This window comes from Beta vulgaris, chromosome 9 (assembly GCF_026745355.1).
Source record: "Beta vulgaris subsp. vulgaris cultivar EL10 chromosome 9, EL10.2, whole genome shotgun sequence".
In the NCBI taxonomy this organism is placed as follows: domain Eukaryota; kingdom Viridiplantae; phylum Streptophyta; class Magnoliopsida; order Caryophyllales; family Amaranthaceae; genus Beta; species Beta vulgaris.
This window is the reverse complement of record NC_079210.1, coordinates 46,452,384-46,472,488: the sequence shown is the minus strand read 5'-3', so window position 1 is coordinate 46,472,488 and position 20,105 is coordinate 46,452,384. Positions and strand designations below refer to the sequence as shown.

General features: G+C 35.3%; 1 protein-coding gene across 4 annotated transcripts; it reads left to right on the top strand.

Moving 5' to 3' along the window:
• The first annotated feature begins 296 nt into the window (after positions 1 to 296).
• Positions 297 to 18,974, top strand: LOC104904105 (phototropin-2). 4 transcript variants are annotated; one of them, XM_010692295.4, is made up of 24 exons: positions 297 to 453; positions 920 to 1,438; positions 2,650 to 2,832; positions 4,674 to 4,765; positions 4,851 to 5,106; positions 5,326 to 5,533; positions 5,816 to 5,886; positions 7,175 to 7,281; positions 7,417 to 7,466; positions 7,623 to 7,727; positions 8,357 to 8,416; positions 8,951 to 9,040; positions 9,173 to 9,249; positions 9,780 to 9,864; positions 10,298 to 10,378; positions 11,977 to 12,080; positions 12,425 to 12,474; positions 14,771 to 14,877; positions 15,001 to 15,120; positions 15,450 to 15,501; positions 17,215 to 17,327; positions 17,812 to 17,952; positions 18,066 to 18,179; positions 18,678 to 18,974. In XM_010692295.4, the coding sequence occupies exons 2-23, from the start codon at positions 984 to 986 to the stop codon at positions 18,174 to 18,176; spliced, it is 2,718 nt and encodes a 905-aa protein (XP_010690597.1). In that variant the 5' UTR covers positions 297 to 453; positions 920 to 983; the 3' UTR covers positions 18,177 to 18,179; positions 18,678 to 18,974. The 4 variants fall into 4 exon arrangements, with proteins under 4 accessions (XP_010690597.1, XP_010690596.1, XP_048492533.1 ...); XM_010692294.4 differs by having other exon boundaries at positions 911 to 1,438; XM_048636576.2 differs by lacking the exon at positions 9,173 to 9,249 and having other exon boundaries at positions 911 to 1,438; positions 8,357 to 8,421.
• The last annotated feature ends 1,131 nt before the right edge of the window (positions 18,975 to 20,105 follow it).

Sequence of the window (20,105 nt, the reverse complement as noted above, 5' to 3'; positions counted from 1 at the left end):
TTAATGAGGTAAAAGATTCCATTTTGCATTAATAAGGTGCATTGGAAGCTGAAATTATGATGACATTTTGGGGATTAAACTATTTTCATGAGGGTATTTTGGGTATAATTATTGATTGAAAATAGAAATAAGACTTATATTTTGGGACACCTTATAGGGAAATAGGACTTATATTATGGGACGGAAGAAGTATAATAAAAGAGGGAGGAAAAAAAAGCAGAAATGATATGGACGGCCTCCACATAAATCCGTGCAAAATATAAGAGGAACTGATGGCTATGATTTAGCAACATGGCAATGTTAGGTTCGTATTTATTTTCAAAGAGGGTCCAACCAACATTATCATTATCTTCCTACTTCTTGTTTACTTTCTCAATTTCTTTTTCCTGTACTATGTCTAATGTGAAACACCAACTCACACATTTGCTATCTTCTTTGCTTCCCATTTATCAGGTACTCATTTCTCAGCTCTCTGATTATTTTAATTGCTTCAATGGATTATTGCCAAGTATTAACTTTACTAATCCTCTTTTCTCCTAATATATTTGTCACGTGCTAACTTTTGATTTCAATCATTTTAACTTTTGGTGCAAAAAAGTTATTGTTTGAATGTACGTATTCTCGAGAATATCTAAGAAATTTAACCATTTTTGGAAGTTAAGGACAATGAATAATGTCTAATCTTCTTGCAATCATATACACTCACTTATTAAGTCTAAACATATACTTAAACAGCTAACAAAACATTTGACACGATGATAAGTCAATCTTTGTTTAGTTTTTCACTTAATGTTTGTTCTTTTAACGTCTTATGATTTGTATATATCAATTTTTTTATTTCTTGAGATCGAACTTTAACTGTTAAGTTTTTGACTGAAACCTTACGAGAACTTGTCAATTTTTATGGTAGGGGATTCAGACAAATAGTAACAATTAGCAAGGTATATATAGTGTATGGACCTTTGAAGCATCAATTATCTACTATGGGTACTAATAATAAGTGGATGGCATTTGAAGCAAGCAATAGTACTAGCAATGTTACAACAATGATATCAAATAATGAGATTATTAATGATGAAGCTAGTATGGCTAAGAGGGTAGCAGAATGGGGGTTAGCAGTGGTGGCAGCAGATGGAGGAGAAGCAACCTCTTCGACCTCGAATGTGGTGGTTCGAGTGTCAGGGGATGGCAATCGGAGCAAGAACTCGTACGACCGGACCATGACCGAGGTGACAAGGATGTCGGATGATTCAACACATTCTAGGACATCTGATAATATACTAAGAGTGTCACAAGAGTTGAAAGATGCATTAGGCAGTTTGCAACAAACTTTTGTGGTGTCTGATGCTACAAAACCTGATTGTCCTATTATGTATGCTAGTAGTGGCTTTTTTACTATGACTGGCTATTCTTCTAAGGAGGTTGTTGGACGCAATTGGTAAGCTTCTTTATACTTTCACCAATTAGTTACTCCATCATAATTCATAGACACTTCATTTAATTGTTCTTTCTTTCTCTATTTCTATCTAATTAATCTTTGTGTTAGAATGTTGAAATTCCAATCTGAACTCTAGCAAACATGAAACATCCTATATACTGTAGCAAATACAAAATCAATCCATTAATTGTGGACCATACATAAGTTACCCTTTTATGCTATTTAAGTTACTAGTTTCACGTGAGTATGAGTTGACAAATATATCATCAACAGGTTTCACTGATAAGATATAAGCTAACCCACATCTGAATCGTACTTGAAACTTGAAACGAGGTGCTTTAATGTAATTGTACTTAAAACGGAACTAATCTGGGCAACGAACAAGTACTAATAGCATGGATCGATTTTCATGATAAATTATTTAAAGAATAAAACTTGAATAAATCCCGTACACCACAACTTACTGTGCACTAAGTATGAATAAGTATAATCAGTTTTTATCTCATATAGTCAGTTATTGAATAATATAATCACCTTTTACATTGTTAATTTTGTTTAATATAGACAATTCTTTATATAGCCACTTTTTGTATGATATAGTTAGTTTTTTTTTTTATGTACTATGATTTCCATCCGTTTCAAAATATAAGGCACGCACGATGTTCGAGATCGAACCTTGACCGTTAATTACTCTCAATTTACGTGGATAAAAAATTTAAAAAAGTAATGTTATTATAGTATTTTCAGGACGAATCCAATAATACAATAATTAGAATTTTTATTTATCATATTATGCGAGATATTTTGTGATCAAAACAAATTTTCGTAAAGCTATACTTTTGAAACGGAAGAAGTACTTTAAATGTACAAAAAAATTATTGTAAGTCCAATCCCTCTAAACCTCGCCATATTACGAAAGAGAGATATAATTTGACTTAAAGTCGACCTAAACCAATCTATTAGCAAATAAAAATAAGTACGAGTATCAACGAAAAGACGAACCATGAACAAATTTCACTTCCACACTCCACAGTTGCACTGTTCCACAGTAATAATCTCATTTACCGCTGATAAGTTGCAGTCTGCCATGGAAACACCAGTTTGTTCCTTCCATTTTTTACCCATGCATTTTGCTTCATCTCCCCTTCCTTTTTCTTTAAGGTTAAAAATCGAGTAATTTGAAGAAGTGGGTGTTACTGTTTGTGTTGCAGTCGATTTTTGCAGGGGGCAGAAACGGACCAGAACGAGGTGGAGAAGATAAGACAGGCAGTAAAAAATGGAGGAAGTTACTGCGGTAGATTATTGAATTACAAGAAGGATGGTACACCTTTCTGGAACCTTCTTACTGTTACCCCTATTAGAGATGATCAAGATCGTGTCATCAAATTTATTGGGTACTCTCTCTTCTTCTATTTCTCATAAATGTACTACTTTCGTATCAAAACATAAGTGCTATATACAGCAAAAAAAAAAAAAAAAAAAGCTAAATACAGCATCTAAAATTATGCTTAACTTAACCATGGTTAATTTTAATTATAAAAAAAAATCTCGTATACAGGGGGTGCAACAAAATACGTTACCATAAGTACTTGTGCACACAAGCCAACAAGTCACATTTATTTATAAAGTTGGATGTGTTAGGGTTGAGAATATTTCTGAAACGGGCCTATCGCATCCCCTAACATAATAGTCGATGCCTAAAGTTTTCGTGTTAGGTTATACTCCTTCCGTCTTTTTTTATTTGCTACAAGCACTTTTTCACAAAGACCAAGGAGGGAGTGGGGACCATTGACATAAATGGAATTAACAAAAAAGCAAATAGGTAAATTGTGGGACCGATGTATTATATATGGAAACATTTACAAAATCAAGAAGGGAGTGATGGCAAATTTGTAAATAAAGTGTGGGACCTATGTACTATATGTGAAAATATTTGCAAATGTAGCAAATAAATTGAAACACCCCTAAATGGCAAAATGTAGCAAATAAAAAAAGACGGAGGGAGTATTATATGTTTGATGCGGTAGGGGTATGGAAGGAATGTGGTCGTTTATCATAGGTGACCCCCCTATAGGGTGGTCATTTGTCATAGATGACCCCCCGTATAAGGGGGTCCCCTCAAAAGCGGGGTCATTTGTGATAGATGACCCCCCAAAAGGGGTCATTTGCTGTAAATGACCCACCTAAAAGGGGGGTCATTTGTCATAGATGACCCCCAAAGGGTAGGTTAGTCTTTAAAGATGTTCTGCTGTATTTAGCTTTTTTTTTTGCGGTATATAGCACACCCCTATCAAAATCAATTGCATGATCAAATGATGGTGTTGTTAGTTTCTCATATAGAATTATGCATTAACCGTTACACCCGTTTACCAACTTTGTAATTCATATTAGTAAGCCCATATATTATGCTAATTAGTAACCCACGTCGCACTATTTCTAATGGTGTGGCGCGTTGCATATAAGAGTTTGTAATTGAATGATCAAATTGGGTTTGCTTCTGCATGAGGGCTCTCCATTTTAAGGCAATTGAGTACAAGAATTGTTTTTGTGCTTAATTAGTTTGCTTAGAAGGAGTAGTTTAAGGTTCTAAATGTCTGTGGCAAATAGAACAAGTTGATATGCTATGTGTTGGTCTTTCTAGTCTTCTGTCTGACTGTCTCTGATTTTGGCTTGTTGAACTCGTACACTCTAAATTGACGTAAACATATGAGCATAAGGTTGCATATATGTGCAATTACAGAAAAAGAAAGAGGCCCCATATATCTTGGGAATGTTTAGCTGGAAGTCCTTGAGAAATGTATGTTATAGCTTTGTGGGAACTTTGACACATGGGTTGTAGGTTAGCCAAAATTGTATTCATGGCTTCGGCTTTGTAGTACACACTATGGAGTAAGACATTCGAGTATCGACACTAAAATTCGATGAATTTATTACAAGGGTTTTGCTATATGCTCCCCTGGTCGAAAAATAAGCATTAAATATATTTCTTAAAATGATACAGGAACTGATAACAAAAGCACGCGTCAATTGGTGCTATTAAGTGCTTAGATATTGCTTAAGTATATGTTTTGGTGTGTTTCCTGGATTCACTTTCAAAATTACTTGGTGTTCTTGTCACCGAGAATGACATGTTTAAGTTAGTGACAATTCCAAGAGATGCATCTGCCATCTAGTGACGTGGGCAAACATCAAATACAACCTGGAATTTTATCTGAAGTCGACTTTGTAATTGCAGAATGCAGGTTGAGGTCAGTAAATTCACTGAAGGAATTAATGACAAGGCAGTACGTCCTAATGGCTTGCCCAAATCATTGATCCGTTATGATGGTAAAAATATTGTAAAACACTGCTGTTTCCCTTGTCTGTCTTTGATATTGTCCATGTCGTTTCATTCATTCGTCTGATGCATCAGCTCGTCAGAAGGAAGCAGCATTGGGTTCCATAGTAGAGGTTGTTCAGACTGTGAAGAATCCACGATCTAGCATTCAGTCTGTGAATAATGATGCTGACAAACGGGAGGCTTTAGGGAAGTTCAATCTCGATACTCTTCAGCCAAAAAATGCAGAAACTGACAGTGTGGGAACTCCTGGTAGGCAGACTCCTAAACTTGATGCATCTAGTAGAGATTCAGTGGGCTCTAGGAAATCAGCACGTATTTCTTTATTGGGGTGAGTCTATTAACTTGAAATTCTGTGTCTTGCACTCTTCTGGCTCACTTTATTCCATAGGTTATAACAGCTATGTGGCAAGGATTTCTTGCTTTTTTTCTAGCATTTTAGCTTCTTAGCAATATTTGATGTGTCATCATGTCAATTCATCTTGTTAATGTTCAGAAGATTGTGTACTATCCAACATATTTTCACAAAAGACTAATTTCTTGTATGCAGGTTCAAAGGGAGATCTTCTGCGAAGCATGAACGACAACCAAGTCTTGAGCCGGAGTTTCTGATGCCAAAAGACGTAGATCCTGCTGACAACTGGGAGCTTTCAGAAAGAGAAAGGGATATACGACAAGGAATTGATCTAGCGACAACATTGGAGCGTATCGAGAAGAATTTTGTAATAAGTGATCCCAGGCTTCCAGATAATCCAATTGTATGTGTAGAGTAACAGAAGAATATTCCAGTTCTTGATTTGTTGTCCAATAAATTAGAGATACAAGGGTCTCCCCATTTTCTGTGAGAACCCAACATTTCAAAATTTACCCCGGAGCAATCATGGCAATTTAATTATTCCATGCAGCATGCTTTTCTATATATCTATATTCTTGGAGCTCCTTAGGCTTTAGCATTTAAAGCTATTTGACTGAAAAGCATAACTTAGAGGCTTCTTAACTTTTCAATAGACTGACGGAAGATCACTTGATTCATATTGCAGATTTTTGCATCTGATAGCTTTCTTGAATTGACTGAGTATACACGAGAAGAAATCTTGGGAAGAAACTGTAGGTATGGACTACTCGTATCCTTTTTATGCTCTTTCTTATTATATAGAGGAGGTTAATGTTGGGAAATGCATGTATGTGGCACTCTATGATTAAATACCTCTTTGTTTGGCCACTTTCTTTTCTTAAATTGCTAATTGTTGCTGGTATATATTTGTGTGGTATGAACATGAAACATGCCAGTGTAACAATTATATTTACTCCAAGTGAAATGATACTAGTGTATATGAAGAATAAAAAAACTAATATGAACCCGGTGCACACTAATTAGTGTGCACCCGATCCATATCACGTGAGTTATATTGATCTGATATAGTGTATGTTAAAATGATATAGTGTACCTATGTATAATATAGTATATCTATTTTTGATATAGTGTACCTATGTATAATATAGTATATCTATTTTTGATATAGTGTATCTATTTTTGATATAGTGTATGTTTTTGTAATGCGTTTAAGTAAATATTTTCCTATAGGATATAGTGTACCTAGTTATAATATAGTGTACCTAGTTATGATATAGAGTACCTCTGTATGATATAGTGTCGTAGTTATGATATAATGTATCTCTTGTTGATATAATGTACCTATGTATCATATAGTGTATCTATTTTTGATATAGTGTATGTTTCTGCAATGCGTTTCTGGTCACGTGCCTGGGCCTGGTCCACACTATTTTTAGTGTGAACCGGGTCCATGCAAGACGGATTGTATGAAGAATCCCTTTAGAAAACTATGATTCAATCAACTTGAGCATTATTGCTCATAAATAGGCTAGGCACATTTCTGCATATGCTTATGCATGAAGGCTTATACATTAATGCATTGTCAATATTGTTGGCTTTCTGCATTGATGCACGTGGATCTATATATAGATTGAATGTGAACTTTCATGCACTACATTCTGATTTCAGCAGTCTATTAGACCTTGAACTTGGTGTTTCTAAATTACTGATGCAGTGCATTAAAAGCTCTCTAAACTTGCTTTGAATTTGGTCACCCATCAGTAGGCTCGAACCTCGCAGCATAGATATAACAACTATACATTGTTATATCTTAAATGCATGCTAGCATGCTTTTGTGAAGTTTCTTGTGTCTTAACATTCTTATGTTTGTCATTCCAGTGCTACACAAGTTTTTTAGTGATCATTTGGCTTATAAGATGTGTCCAATCTTAAGTGCTATATAATTTAAAGCTCTGATTCACATCTGATTCTGTATAGGTTATTCTTTGTCTCAATAATTGAAGACTGATTTTGCTCTGGCTTATGTCTTTTGCAAACTTTGTAGATTTCTCCAGGGACCAGAGACAGATCAGGCCACTGTCCAAAAAATAAGAGATGCTATCAGGGAGCAGCGGGATATCACTGTTCAGTTAATAAATTACACAAAAAGTGGTAAGCATATAGCATCGACTTGTTTCAGGTGCAAATATATTACCTAAGAAAATGTTATACTGCTTTTTGGACTGTGCTTGAATTCTTTCGTTCTTCTTCAGCTAGATAACTGTCTTCATAACTTGTGGTTTTCAGGTAAGAAGTTTTGGAACTTGTTTCATTTGCAACCCATGCGAGATCAGAAGGTATCATACTAGATTAGTATATGATCTTTTAAGTTTATTTATGGATTAAAAGAAACCCAAGTTGTCTTTCCAGACTTTAGACTCATTGAGAACTACTCTTGCAACATAAATTAATTTCTCTACTTCATTGTTGTGCTCTCTTGTAATGCTGTCTAGGGGGAATTGCAATACTTTATAGGAGTGCAACTAGATGGAAGCGATCATGTCGAACCATTACGTAACCGGCTGTCAGAGAGAGCAGAACAACAAAGTGCTAAAGTGGTATGTAACCATTCTACCATTTTCCTTATCATGTAACATCACCAACATGACATTTACTCACCCCCTCCCTGGCTCAACACTTAAGCATGGTATGAAATATGTAAACTTTTGCATTTTCGATTGTATCTATAATCTTGCTAAACACCAAGTCGTTTGAGAAAAGATGACTCCCTTAATTTCATATTAATTAGCCACTTAACTAACTTATTCCATAATTTTTATGAATATCAAGTTCAATGCACTGTTACAAGTCAATTGAAATTTTGAAATACCAATCCTACATCACTATCAAGTATTGTGTATTTTCTTTCTGTTTTACTATGACTCGTTCTAGGACATTTATGTTTTAGTTGTCACTTGTCAGTCTAATCACCAATGTCATGTTAGAGATCCAAATGAAGTCTTGGGGGTTCTATCTCTCTATCTCTTTTTCTTCTTTTTCTTTTGTTTTGTTTGTGTTCTGTTATTAAGATTTCGGTAAATATGACGCTTGGTTTGGCTGGTGTATCGTCAGTCTGACAATTTTCATGATACTATGTACTTTTTACTGAAACCTGCTTTCCTTTTTTCCCTCCTTATAATTACAAGATTTGAGAGCCTGAGTTTTCTATTTTCCACCCAAATTTTAGGTCAAAGCTACTGCAGGAAATGTAGATGAAGCTGTTCGAGAACTGCCTGATGCCAACTTGGTAAGGTATCTTTCTTGTTCTGCATTTTTAGATGGTTGGTTCTTTGATCTTTTAATTGTAGTCCTGTTTCCAGCATCCAGCATTATCATCTGGAATGTGTAATTTTATCATGTTACTGAAGGATCTGAAGTTTTTGGTTGTATTTAAAAGATATTCTCGAGCTATTGAGATATGAGACATTTAAGGTGTGGAAATCAATCCATTTTGGTGTGTACCATAAAGTACTTCACACCTATTTTTCCTTTGCGAATACTTTCTATTTCTTTCTCCTATATCCAACTCTTTCTCTTGCACATTTTTCTCTTTATCTACTTAAAAAAATTTATTCTACATTTAGCGACTTTTTAAATATGTCCATGTCAATCCCAATTGTGAAGTTAGTGATGGGTCGGAGGAAGTATTTTTAACAAATTCTGTTTAGATGCATGTGTGTCCTCCACCAATACTTGGATAGATAATTCATCTGGATGCATATTTCAGAAAGTATGTTGATTTGTTGCTGAAGCAGCCTTGTGACATTACTTCTTTTTCCAGAGGCCAGAAGACCTGTGGGCAATTCATTCTAACCCTGTTTACCCAATGCCTCATAAGAGGGGCTCCTCCAGTTGGGCTGCAATCCAAAAGGTTCAATCAGGGTTATACATTTGCTCTCATATATGTTCATATTTTCACATTTCACTTTTAATTTTGCCATCATTATGATATCTAAAAACATTTTATTTGCTAACACTTTGCTAAATCTCTTTGGAATTTTAGATTACTGCTTCCGGTGAAAAAATTGGTTTAGATCATTTTAAACCCATAAAACCATTGGGTTGTGGTGATACCGGCAGGTACTACTGCTTAATTCTTTTAGAACGCTTCCTCCTACCCGTCTTATACTATCAACAGTTAGCTCCTCACCTGTAGCAGTTGTTCTTTGCTCAAATTGATGTGGTTTTCTATGACAATGAATATGAACAACCGATTAACAAAGCAACTTGTCACTTGTAGATGCTATTGGATTTTGCATGTAGGAAATAGCTTGGCTCATATTTTAGCCTTCACAATGTTTTTTAAGTATCAATCTGCAATAGGGTACTGTCAAGTACTCAAGTGTGGCACAACTACCTTTTGGTCCATTCATTTGTAAAATCAAATTTTAGAAAACCACATTTGGTCATATTCTTCAAAAGTTCGCTTATTATGGCCTCTATTCAAATTTGCTTCACCACAACTTGACTGAGTGGCTGTCCAATTTAATTAAAATGTTATTTGCTTTGTGGTTTCTAAATTATGTTTCTTGTTCTTGGATCTTATCTTGCTAGGATGCTAATTGAATTATATGCTGATAATCTTAACTGGCTTCTATTTCTTGCTGCAGTGTTCATTTGGTGGAGCTGAAAGGTACAGGAGAATTATTTGCAATGAAAGCAATGGATAAAGATGTGATGTTGAATCGTAATAAGGTTTATTTTAAGAAACATGACTGTTTTGCTTACTCTCTTTTGTTCTGTTTCTATTATCTTGTTCAATTTGTATAAAAACAATTCCATCTTATGTTTCAGATTACTTGGCTGCAAGTTATCTATTTCTTTTTGCTCTGATGTCGTTGTTAACTTATTGGGCTTTCCTTTGAATATTTGGTTTCTATTGCTTGATAGGTTTTGTGTTGTTCCTGCCTTCCATGTTGCAGTTTTTGCTCTGTATGACTTAGACTTTGATATTTCGTCCGTTCATTCTCCCTCTGTGTTTTTCTGTCTTTTGTCTAAAATCTGTACATACTTGAATTTGAAGTCTCACATATGTGATAAGTGATGCTTTTGCTTTTGTTTTGTTTCAAGACATATCCCATTTATTATCTGTGAAGAAGGATCTGAAATACTTGTTAATTGTTCGCAGGTGCACCGTGCTTGCATTGAAAGGGAAATTATCTCTTTGCTGGATCATCCTTTCCTTCCTACTCTATATGCTTCTTTCCAGGTCCTCACATACTTGCCACCGTAATACTCAAATTTTATTTTTTTTCCCACCTGCTCAGTGTACAGGCTTATTTTCTATCAATCTATCCTCCAAACTTGCATTTCATATAGATATGACGATGATAAAACTGATTCATATGTGGAAAGCCAGGACCCTATTGCCCGTAGATATGGATGAAAACTGTTTGCTTAAACATCTGTTGCCTCCTGGAGCACCTTGTTTTCAGTGCCTTGTAAAATTGTCTACTAAAAGTATGTTTATGCTGCTCAACTTGTTTATGGGCTGTTAGTAAACCATTTGGACCCTTGTAATTACATGACTATTCAGACCTTTTATATTGTTGGCTCGTTGCCCATCAGAAACTGTAAAACCTAGCTTGGAACTTTATATATTATCAATGATGTCCTTAGTTTTCTACTGCTTTTTGTGTTTGTCGCCCTTAAACCTGTAAGTCTGTAAGAGTTTTCCACATATCAATCAAAGTTGGCATTTATTATATCATTTTAGACTACTCGATATCTTGAAAGTTATTTAATATTCACTCGAGGGGTCTCAGATACATAAGCATACTCTCAGGCCCCAACTTTAAGGGACCCCACCTATAAATTTTATTTCTATGAGTTTATTAGATGGATAAAAATTTCTACATTTCTTTTTCTAAAATTTTTCCCCTAATCTATGTACTATTTTTTCATATATCATAGCTTATTATAGTTTTATGTTTGGTATATCTTTACTATTTTGTTATATCTAAGGTGTGAAAATGAAAATAACATTGAAGTATTCAAGAAAGTTAATAATTTTTTCAACCATTTGTAATAAGAATTTTAATCTATACTAACATAGTAGAAGGTGTCGCTAAACAAGGAGCGGTGCCACATGCCGCTCTCCATAAGGGTATTTTACTCCATGTAATGCACATGCAATAAAAAAAAAGAGAAATTGCTTAATATAGGGTTCGATTATGTGATTTCAAGTTTATATACTAAAGTCTTAACCATTAAACCAAGTGATATTTAATGTTATCATTTTAAAGTATAATATTGATAAATGAGAATTTTCCTTATCCGGGGGTATAGCCCGGGCCTAATAAGTAGTTTAGTTATTAAATATTTGATTGTGGATCCTTTTTATAGTCCCATAAGGCCCATGTTTAATGTCTGGCACAGGGCCACGAAATTGTCCGAGACGGGATCACTCTATATCTATACCCATTTTGCTTCACTTTATAGTTTGTACTATCAAGTACCAACCATTATATCCTTTGCATTTCAATATAAGCAACCTGCATTCAACTGCATATACTGTAGTAATATTAGCTTCAAACTGGATGTAACTCATGTAAGTAGACAATCATATTTGATGCATTGCATCATTGCAAAATTTGCAAATAGATTTATATTACCGACAATATATAACCACATTGACTTTATTGAAATCATGTTGGCTTGGGTGCTGGAAAGCGTTCTTTGAATAAAGAAACTATGTGCTTTCTCTATCAAATATATATAATGTAAACCTGTGCGAAACTCCTGAACTTTGATCTTGTCAGTATTCTATGGACTTCAATATATTAACATATTTTTTAATCTCCTCAGACTTCTACGCACGTTTGTTTGATAACAGACTTCTGCCCTGGAGGAGAGTTATTTGCTTTGCTTGACAAGCAGCCATTGAAAATATTTAGAGAGGATTCAGCCAGGTGCGTCAGTAACTCAAGCGCTTCATCATGCTTGATTCACCCTTCCAATCAATGACTTGCATTGTTTTTGCAAGGGAACCAACATTTGGTTCTGCTGTTACTTAACATTTGTGAACATCATGGCTTTCGGAAACCGGTGCTTTTACTGTTTTGCCTCACAGCTTTCTCATCAGTCTCACTTGGACAAAATTCTTTCTTTGTGAAATTAGTTGACAATTTATGCTGTATGGTCTCCTGGTGACTATTGCACAGTCTTCTAAGAACCTAAAGAATAATTTATCGCAATCTGGTAACTTTGTCTGTCATGTTTCTGCTGTTGAATTTGACTCAGACCTCATCCTCAGGTTCTATGCAGCTGAAGTTGTAATTGGACTGGAGTACCTTCATTGTTTAGGTACTGTTGACAATCTGGATCTTGTGTTATTGCTTTGTTTCATTGGATAGTGTTTCTTGAACAAATCTGTTTGTTTAGCAAGAGAAGAAGATTTGAGAATAAATTTAAAAATCTACTAATTTTTACCCCATCCCTTTTTGTTTGCCCTTATTTCCTTTTTGGGATTTTCCTAAAAGGTTGTCCTATACTTAAAATGGCAATAAGGGTCCACCACTTTATGGCTCACATTCAATATATTCTGGTTCCACTCCTGAGCAGATATTAAGAAAAAAAAGAACTTGCCTTCAATGGAGTAAACAAAAGAGCACGGAGGGACTAGTTGCTTTGTTGTCAGAAACAGCCTCTCTAATATTCTTAGAGATGAGGTTATGTACATAACTAAATATAGATCTACCAGAGGACTCTGGCTTTACAATTGGCAAGGTCTATACAGGGGTGGTGTTTGCTGGATGTCTTGTTGTCCTTTATCCTTGTATCTAGAGAAGTCTAAGAACACCAAAATGCTTGTATTTCTTTGTTGCAATCCATAACATTTCTTATTTATCATCCTTTTCCGAAAAGTATTCCGTGGTTTGACCAATCATACTGTAGCCCTCAGATAAAGGCTGCCTGTAGGTTCATAGTTCTGAATTTTTCTTGGTACTTTGACTGCTGAATAAACTATGTTTGATGAATAAGCAATATTTGCTATTTTGCACACAATTTTTTGTATCAGTCACAGGCAGCTTCTATTAGTTACACAAAAGACATTAATATTTAAGCACAATATATGAAAATTACCAGGCATTAAAAGACAGGATAACTCTGTCTCTATTTGCTTAACTTTTGAGGTTTTGTGTATAATTTAATGCCTGGTCTGACCAAATGCTTTTGTCAGACGGTCTGAAAGGAGATCGGTTTTATAGAAACAAGAAATACAATTTTATAATTGCAGTTAATCTTGCCAAGAGCCTATCATGCTTGTAGTTTATAATTGATATTTGATCATTGTCTGTAGCTGGACTTACAAACATGAGCCTATGATACTCACAAGTCAAAAAATTTTGTATTTGGACTTACCTTGACTATGCTATAAATCACCTGAAAAAATACGCGAACATGAGTACTACAGAAATTCTCAAAGTACAAGAATGTTTTCTAATTTTCTAAAGCTAACATTGGGCCCTTTCTTGGTTTCCATTGTCAGATGCATAAAACACGTTAATATGTTACATTATTGCAAGGCTTTACATATCTTTTCCTTTTAACTGTATAATTATTAATAATGCGATGGTTACGATATCCTTTTTAGATTTTAGAAGTGTCATCCAGTACTGATTTTTCATTTGCATTGAACAGAAGAGGATGAACAATTTCACTCTCTTGCTTTTTACGGAGGGTGGCAGGTTTTTCCAGGGGATTTAGGATTTCTTTTTCTCTCTTTTGTGTTTCAAAGTTACTAACTTTTTTTTGCCTAACCCTAATGTTATATCATTTTATAATAGATAGGGTATTAGGTTTATTAGGAGAAACAACTCTCCCTTTTTCTTCTCCCTTGGCCCGCCATACTAAGGCCCAATCGGGGCTTTTGCTTTCTTCAATTGGTTGCTACAAAGTATGACCTCATAGCATTATAATAGTTTAGTTATACGCCCAATCGATATTGTCCCACTAACTACCATTTATTCTCTAGCAAGTAAATGTGATTACTTAGCTAATGTAATTTATTATCTCCATAACAATTCCTATTAATATTTAGTAATTGCCGGGAATTGTCTAGATTCATGACAATCTCATGAATCTCTCTCTCTCTCTCTCTCTTTTAGTATGTATAGTAGTAGTGAAAGGGCCTACCTACAAGTCTTTACCCATTCGGGGTCAGTTCATATACATTTGATCCTCCTAGACAAGTAGACTGGAAGACCTGGCTGATGGATGCACCCTTAGCAATTTGGTAGTGGTTGTTTTATGTTGTTATTCTGAAGATATCGATCTAGAATGCTCAGATAACATCCTTCTAACCTGGATTTTTATGTAGTGGTTCTCTTCCTTGGTTGCGCAACATTCTGATTGATGTCTGAGAATCTTTTTTGATCTCTTTGCAATTGAATTGATTGCCAAACTAATAACATAACTTGTTTTGTCGGATTCTTATATATCTCATTTTGTTCCCTGAGACTCCTATTAGTTAACAAGATACAACTGACCCTATTGAATGGAGTCTTCTTTATGCTGCACTACATGGTTGCATCTCTTGTGTCATATTGTCCTTTTCTTGTTTATTGTGTTAACAAGTTTCTATATTGATGTTGAGCAGGTATCATATACCGTGACCTGAAGCCTGAAAATATATTATTGCAGAAGGACGGTCATCTTGTTTTGACTGACTTTGACCTCTCATTCTTGACATCCTGCAAACCTCATGTATGTGTGTAGTTGTGGCTCAGATTTCTGTTTATGATCAATGTGTAGTATCAGCAAATTACTTTGATTATTTCCAACTGCTTAACTAATATGTACTGTTAACTTTTATTATTTGGTTGGCAGATAATAAAGCATCCACAGCCAAAAAAAAGAAGATCTCGGAGTCAACCACCGCCAACATTTGTTGCAGAACCAGCTACCCAATCTAACTCATTTGTTGGAACTGAGGAGTATATTGCCCCTGTAAGTTTAAATTTTTCCCGTAAATTCTAGAACTGTATGTTTGAATTTCAACCTGTACCACTTTGGCAAAATTGCATCTAATGGTTTTTTCAACTGCTTGACTTTGCTGCGGAAAGCTGTTAAGCTGCTGGCTAAGTACTCCTTTATTGCAATCTAAATTTCTTTATTTTTTATTTATGATTTTGATGTGCTCAGATGTGTGGTTTTTCCGGAATTATTAACTAGTGACGTTGCCTACAGTTTAATATTTTGTACTATTTCAGCGTGGTGTTTAAGTGTCTTAATTGATTTCTTCATATTGGAGCTCTGACATGTTTTCTGTATTTTAGGAAGTCATAACTGGAGCAAGCCATACTAGCGCTCTTGACTGGTGGGCTCTAGGTGAGTTCATCCAACTCTAAATTATGTTCTTCAGAATTCAATCAATGATATTTTTATTGCTCTGACAAGAGATTTACATCTGAAAATGAGTCTCAAAGTAGCATTGTAGAGGGCTCAAGTCTCATCTTCTCTGAAGGCTTGGAAATAACCCCCCACATTTGATTTGCTTATGGCTTGTACACCTAGACTAAGAAAATATTCCAACTATTAAGAATGTATCACTCCTATACATGAAGAACTATAAATGTGCAAAATAAAACACAAGTGACTCACACCATATAGTAAGTATCCTACCTATTCTCCATCAACACACACTAAGACCATAAACTCCCATAATCTCATAGTGGAAGTTTCCCTTCTGGTTTCTGGGACTGGATTAGCTCACGCAGCAATAGTGTGCGTGCCATTGAATGCAATATAATGTGAGAAGCATTAGTTGTCCTCTATCCCACTTTATTCTTAGCATTAGAAGATCAATGAAGCAGCACATCATCTTCTTCCCTTTTCTCAATGCATACCCAACTAGATAGTTCAGTGAGTAAACACTAACTTATTTTCAAAATATCTGTGTGACTTGTTGGATGAGTCTATTCTAGCCACTAGAGCTTGGGTTAATGCAAAGTTAAGATTTATGGAGACAAAAGATATAGAAACTTGAGTGTTCTAATTTAATCGGAGATTCGGAGTAAAACTGAATATAAGTCAACTTAGTTATGAAACGGAGCCAAACGAGGACATAGTGACATTAGATGGTTAATAGGTACCCCTAAGGGGTTGTTTTAAGTACCTTGTCCCTTTTCTCTTGTTAGTGGGGTTAAAGGGGACTGAAATTGGTACAGTGCCAATTATAATTTGATTTTATATTTGCGTGGAGATGAGTATTGATTATTGGTTTTTGGGTCTACACTATTTATGATACAAGAGAGAATTTTCTCGAATTCATTTTGACTCGATTCTTTTATGGGATATGTGCTTGCTTTTGGTAGTAAATAGAATACATGTTGTGAATAAGAGTTTCCATTTGGACTTGGATGAGGGGGCGTGAATAGCTTTTGTTGTATTAGGGTCACATCTGTTCTTGTTTCCTCTAGCTTGAGATTTATTTTGGTGGGGCGGATAGCAAAAAGAGAATTTATAGGTGGCTGCATTATGAGTCCTGAATTTAAGGGACAACTCTTGAAAGTGAAAAAAATGAATGTATGGTTCATGTCTTGCTGAAATATCATAATAGCAAGCAAATAGGTGAGTGAGATGTTGTGTCCACTGTCCAGTGTGCCTAGGTATATTGTAATTTTGATGTTTTTTTAAAAAAAAATTGCCTGCTAGCATTTGGATGTATGGATCAATAAGGAGACAAAGTACTTGTAACTATATTAGTTGTGGGACTCTCTGTGGGGGCTTGGCCAATTTGTCAAGATTTGAGGTTGGCGTCTTGTGTTGTAGAGATCTCTGAAGCTATGGACCAAAAAGGACACGATAATTCTTGACTGAATAGTGACTCTTATCAGGCCTTATTTTATGTCAAGGTTGAATCTTGTATGGTAATGATCTTTAGTTCACATACCTTTATCTGTTTACCACTTCTATTATTTCTTACCTGACGTACCGCTAAAAAATAGCAGGAGCTTTGTCGTTTCATGTTAACTTCTTTTTCCATATGCCCCTGCTTTATATCGGCTATGGAGCTTAAGTAATTTTTTTCTCTTTCCTCAGGCATTTTGTTGTATGAGATGCTTTATGGACGTACACCTTTCCGGGGAAAAAACAGACAAAAGACATTCGCGAACATTTTGCACAAAGACCTCACATTTCCGAGTAGCATTCCGGTAATCATTTCTGTTCCATAGTAGTTAGTGGTAATTTATGATGGCTTCATCTTTTTCTATATGAATTTCCTTATTTTGTCACTCCTTTGCTGCTTCTCATGTTTAAGATTGTGGACCTGTGGCACAGTGGCATTGCATTTGAGTTGTTTACGGACTCATATATATGTATATATGCCCACATACATGTATGTATATTTGCATATGTAATACTCTCTCTGTCTCAAAATACATTACCCCATTCTGCCAATCTGGGATGTCTCAAATTACCTTACCATATTCTTTTGGCTTGTGACCACATCTCAACTGACAACTATTGTATAGATTTACCCATTATCCATATTCCATCATGTATAATATCACCGTGATGTCGTGCACGCATGGCGTGCAAACAATACTAGTGTTGCTTGTTGCGTCAGCTTTGTATCCCTTGTCTAGTTCTGCGAGCATTTCTTTCATTGAGGAGTTGTGTATCTAAATATTTCAGGTAAGTCTTGCAGCAAGACAGTTAATTTACGCACTATTAAGCAGAGATCCTGCTACCAGATTGGGATCCCAAGGAGGGACCAATGAAATAAAAGAGCATCCTTTTTTCCGTGGAATAAACTGGCCTCTAATTCGTTGCATGGTATTTGTTCTCCATTGCTTTCTATATCTTTCAGAAACTGTGTAATCTGTCGCTCTTTAATACTTCTTAAGAACTGAAGATTTGGTGCTGATTTTTCTTCATATATCTTACAGGACCCGCCAATCCTAGATGTGCCGCTTGAGCTGACTAAAAGAGACTCAAACGCGAAGGAAGTTTCATGGGATGATGATGGAGTTCTTGCTACTCCTATGGACTTATTCTAAAAGGTCTGTTCCATTGGTGCTGTGAATTCATCATTCATACTTCTATATCATAATACTGCTAAAATGTCCATATATTGCTTAATCTGAAATCCTAAGAAGAAGAAATACAAATTTAAATATTTGAAGTATGTTCTAGCCCTTAACTGAATTTATTTGAACTTAATTTTCTGCAATTGCAATGATTCAGATGTTTAACAGAGTTTTTCTGTACAAGTGTACACAACTCTTTCCCTGGCATCCCGACAAAACGACATAACCGTTATCTAACTCTATTTAAACTTTTCTAAACTTGAAAAATCTCAAGTAGCCCTTAACTGAATTTATCCGAACTTAAATTTCCCATTATTTTCTTCCTTTTGTGTGTGAAAAGAACAAAGCCAAGTGATTAAAAATGAACTTGTAGCCCTTAATCCAACTCATTCGAAATTTTGCGATTCCAATAACTAACATGCTTAACAGATTTTTATGACATAATCTGATGTTTCCCATATGTGCATACAGATATCAATGGTACAAACGAAATTATATTCAAAGCACAGCCGAGGTGCTCATCAGTCATCACTAGGAGAAGAAACATGTCATTCAATATATTTTTTAAAGATATGTACATAGAGGAAGAGGTACATAATGGAGCGAGTAGGATATTTTTGTCAATTCTATTTCTAGCGAACGACTGAATGATAATAGTTTTGTATATTCTAAAATCTAACATTGTAACTTCAGAGAGCTCCTCTTCCATGTATGTAAGTGATGTTGTAGAGTCTGGTCAGCTTAATAAGCTTGGGTTTATATTTTGTATACGCTCGCTATGCGTACGCAATTATCATTTGACATTCATCATTTTTGGGATGAATTCGCATCCTTGCTGCTTGAAAGTTCAGATAATCACAGATGCAACTCTGAACTCAAGCAGGGGCGAAGCCAGGCTTGGTTGTGGAGGGGGGTCAGTTTAACAGAGAATTCTAAACATGGTTGTTAAGAGAGACTAATTTACCTATAAAACAAGATATAACTATTGATTACCATTGATTTTCTTCAAAGTTATGTTGGGGTTACAGGGACCATGGCCCTCTTAGGTCCCAACATAGCTTCGCCCCTGAACTCGAGTGAAGAAAGTAGAGTTCATCAATGTGTTCAAGATAACCAAGAACATTGATGTTCACACCCAGATCATGGAAAAGAAAACAAAAGAATTCTTTGAGTTCCTAGCAAGTCCCCTAGGATCAACTGAGGTCCATTAAGGCCATGTTAACCTATCATAGGTCGTAACGGCTGTTTTAAAGCCTTAACGCATACAAAAGCATCTCTTCAGTGCTGGTAGAAAAATCACAGGGAAGCCTAAAACATAGACTTCCATTGTGTTTTTGGTACTTTAGATAACTTTCTAAATAACCCTATTGCATAACGAACATGCTTAGATAGGGATTATGGAGTAATACAATAAAGTGGAGGAGCATCACAGTGAAGATAAAATAAGTGGCAGCAGAAGAGATGATGCAGAATATAAGGAGACAGAAGGGGAAACTAAGTTGTACTACACTAAATCACTAATATTACGTCACCCAATAATGTTATCTACTCAACATTGATGTGATGCGTCCCATGCTCAAATGAAAGGTATGTCATTATGAGTGACCCCTAAAGTACAATAATTTTTCTATTAATAACCTCAATGTATAATCCTATGCTTATAATGAACTCTATTTTTACATTTGGTCTAGCGAATGTAAGAAATTGTGTTACCTTAATAAGTGATACAAGAAGCCACAACGAGTAATGTCAACAAAGGACCATGCTTGGAAGACTCATTTGGGATGTGTTGGAGCTTGGAAGGTCGAAATTCGTTTTTGAGTTCGCAAAACTTATATGATATAAGGAAAATTACATTAACATATTCAATATCGCATGATTGTTTTTGATGACAAAATG

Coding starts and splice junctions, on each gene's coding strand:
- LOC104904105 (XM_010692295.4), top strand. CDS start 984: ATGGGTACTAATAATAAGTGGATGGCATTTGAAGCAAGCAATAGTACT. Junction 2,833..4,673: donor CGTGTCATCAAATTTATTGG/GTACTCTCTCTT, acceptor TTGTAATTGCAG/AATGCAGGTTGAGGTCAGTA. Junction 14,878..15,000: donor TGACATCCTGCAAACCTCAT/GTATGTGTGTAG, acceptor TTTGGTTGGCAG/ATAATAAAGCATCCACAGCC.